The sequence below is a fragment of the Physeter macrocephalus genome, chromosome 14 (assembly GCF_002837175.3).
Source record: "Physeter macrocephalus isolate SW-GA chromosome 14, ASM283717v5, whole genome shotgun sequence".
Taxonomy (NCBI): domain Eukaryota; kingdom Metazoa; phylum Chordata; class Mammalia; order Artiodactyla; family Physeteridae; genus Physeter; species Physeter macrocephalus.
The window spans coordinates 119,563,689-119,566,829 of record NC_041227.1 but is presented as its reverse complement, the minus strand read 5'-3'; the positions used below and the strand labels follow the sequence as shown (position 1 = coordinate 119,566,829).

Below are 3,141 nucleotides of genomic sequence, written 5' to 3'. Positions count from 1 at the left end.
GCTAGTAGGAAGCAGCCGCATGGCATAGGGAGATCAGCTCGGTGCTTTGTGACCACCTAGAGGGGTGGGATAGAGAGGGTGGGAGGGAGGGAGATGCAAGAGGGAAGAGATATGGGAACATATGTATATGTATAACTGATTCACTTTGATGTAAAGCAGAAACTAACACACCATTGTAAAGCAATTATATTCCAATAAAGATGTTAAAAAATACCAACATATTTGGGGGCTTCCCTGGTGCCATAGTGGTTGAGAATCTGCCTGCCAATGCAGGGGACACAGGTTCGAGCCCTGGTCCAGGAAGATCCCACATGCCACGGAGCAACTAAGCCGTGCGCCACAACTACTGAGCCTGTGCTCTAGAGCCCGCAAGCCACAACTACTGAGCCCGCGTGCTGCAACTACTGAAGCCCGCGCCTAGAGCCCGTGTTTTGCAACAAGAGAAGCCACAGCAGTAAGAAGCCCGCACACCGCAACAAAGAGTAGCCCGTGCTCGCTGCAACTACAAAAAGCCCGTGTGCAGCAACGAAGACCCAATGCAGCCAAAATTAAATAAATAAAATTTATAAATTTATTTTTTTAAAAAAGAACCATATTTGGGGAAGCCACAAGACCCAAGAGTTCTTGAGTGAAGCTAAAAATATCACCTTTGCACATAAATTCCAAAACTCAAGTCTACGCTCAAACAACCTCTCTATTCCCCATACGAGACTCTCCCACTCTGGGGTGGCCTCTCTGTGCCACCCCCACCCAGTTCTGTCTCTGCCCCTTCAACACTGTGTATCCCAATATAGCTCTCTAACTCTCATCCTGCATCTGCTTCCCAGGGATCTGATGTTACCTGCAAGCCAGCCCCCAACACTGAGATGGGGGATTTAACTACAATTGCAACTGCTTTTACTGGGGGCTTATTTCTCTGGAGGTCTTCTCTAGAGCCCATGCTCTTAAATATGACTCTACCCTGCCTCTCAGAGGGAGTCTGAGGCTAGCTCAGTACAACCTATCACCACTTCTGGAATCACCCCAATCACAACAATGAATCTGTGAACAGATCCCCAAGAGGATATTTCATGCAAACTTAGGTATGTCAATGCAGTGGAATCCTCTACGGATTATTGAAAAAAAACAGATCGACAAAAGGTATACTTAGGGGTGGAGAGAGAGACACCAAAATAATAAATACACTCTTCATTTTCACTAATTGATCCAAGCACCATGCTAGGCTCTATCTTGTGTTACCTTATTTACTTCTAAAACTGTAAGAAAATATAATGATTAGATTCAGAAATCATTCCGAAATTTAGGAAGCTGTAGATGTGAAAAAAAAAGCAAAAATGTTTTAAGTTCATGGAAGCAGGCATCTCCGTAGGAGACAGCTGAATTGCCTCTGGATTTCTCCATTCAGACAGCATCTGAACCAAGGCTCTAACCTCTCCCAGGGCTGAATGCTGGAGATTCATAATTCCATGCCATGGTCATCAGGCTGCTCACTGCAGGCGAAAGACATCAGCTGACCTGTTTGAGCATCTGTCACATGGGAAGCTTCAGCAGTAATAACTTAAACAGCCCCCTATATATTATCTCTAACTCCTTCATCAAGTTATGGGTCATAAATTGTGGTGATGATTTCATGAGTGTATACTTGTCTCCAAATTCAAGTCATATACATTAAATATATACAGCGTTTTGTACGTCAATCATACCTCAATAAAGTGTTTTGTTTTAATGATGCTGTTGCCCTCTCCTGCACAATCTCTTATACAAGCACGAGTCTTGAAGGAGGTCATCAAGTATTTCTGAATAGCTATCTTCGAAACGGCCTTAGCAATAAATCTTACTTTTTAAAAAAATATCTTCTGCAGGAACTAAATTGCCTTACAATGAGTACTGCTCTTTTCACTAAAAGTAGGTATATGCACACTTGTGCGTCCTCTGCAGAGAAACACAGTGGACCAGGAGCCAGAGTTCTCCCTGGGAAGGTCACCCAGGCTGCGGAAAGATCACGGGCAGCACCCTTGGGCTGTGCTCTGCTCTGCCCCTCCCAGCACCAAGGAGGCCGAATGCCAAATGCCTTGGCAGCTGATAGTGTGTGCAGCAGCAGGAGAGACAAAGCCAGGGAGCCAAGCCAGCTCCAGGGACCCCTGGCGTAGCAGCTCGCATACAGTGGAGATTTTTCGGATGCTGGGTTTGTCCCGGAAGCAGAGGCACCGCTGCCACCCGGGGACACTGTAGGAGGCAGAGCCCTCATCCTCCTCCGAATCGTTCCCGCGGGGAGCCACCAAGCAAAAACCAAACAGAAACTTGGGAGAAAGTGTACTCAAAGAGAAAGGGGAATGTCGAGTAACCGGCAAACCCGGGGGCGCACACACTCATCCGAGAAGCAGCTACAACCGCATGCCTCTGCCAACGCGCGGGAACAGCCCCGGGAAGCCCCAGCTCGCCTTGGCTTCCAGAGCCAGTCTGCCTTCGGCGGGCCGGGACCACCTGCGATGCGCGCAGCCGGGACTGAACTCGGGGCTCCGAGATGCGCCCACCTCACCGCGCACGTTGAGACCGCCCGGAGCAGGCGCCTAACCTGGCTAAGGGCTTCGGTGTCCCGGAGGACCCGCCCCTAGGTAACCTCTCGCCTTTCCCACAGCGGGGCCCGGAAGGTCCCCAGCTCCGGGCTCCGACAACCCCAGGCTGGCCCCGCGCACTCGGAGCGCAGCCGCGCAGGACCCGCCCGCCCGGTTTCCTCGCTCGAAGTCTGTACACTTGGCTGCGTCCCCGCCGCGCGGGAGCCTCACTCACCTCCGACGCCGACGCCCGCCAGCGCCCCCAGCACCAGCACAGCGGCCCACAGCGGCCGCGCTCGCATCTTGTCCGCTGGCCGCCGCGCTCCGCCTCGGCCGCGTCCTCCAGCCCCACAGCTAGCAGCTGCGCCCGCGGCCGCTTTTTCCGTGGCCGAAGGGGAGGGGACGCAGGGGGTGGGACGCAACGGGGCGGGCCGTGGACTTGCGCTTCCTCCCCTCTGGCACTTTTCTGGACCCTCCACCGCATGGGGGGAAGTGAGAAACTATCGCTCGTTTCTTGCCACTACGCAAGGCAAGACTGGGACCGGAGTGGGGGGTCGAGGTCGCGTCTTCCGCAGACATCCTGGTC

At 52.4% G+C, this 3,141-nt stretch overlaps 1 protein-coding gene across 2 annotated transcripts in view; it reads right to left on the bottom strand.

Annotated features, from left to right (window-relative positions):
- ITGB3 (integrin subunit beta 3) overlaps positions 1 to 2,880 on the bottom strand; it is a 54,396-nt gene extending 51,516 nt beyond the window's left edge. Inside the window, exon 1 of one of the 2 annotated variants that reach the window (XM_007100232.3) lies at positions 2,791 to 2,880. In XM_007100232.3, coding sequence (XP_007100294.1) covers positions 2,791 to 2,857 — 67 coding nt within the window. In that variant the 5' untranslated portion in view covers positions 2,858 to 2,880. The remainder of the gene's footprint in view (positions 1 to 2,790) is intronic. The other variant, XM_024130364.2, reaches the window with a different exon arrangement.
- Between the last annotated feature and the right edge of the window lie 261 nt (positions 2,881 to 3,141).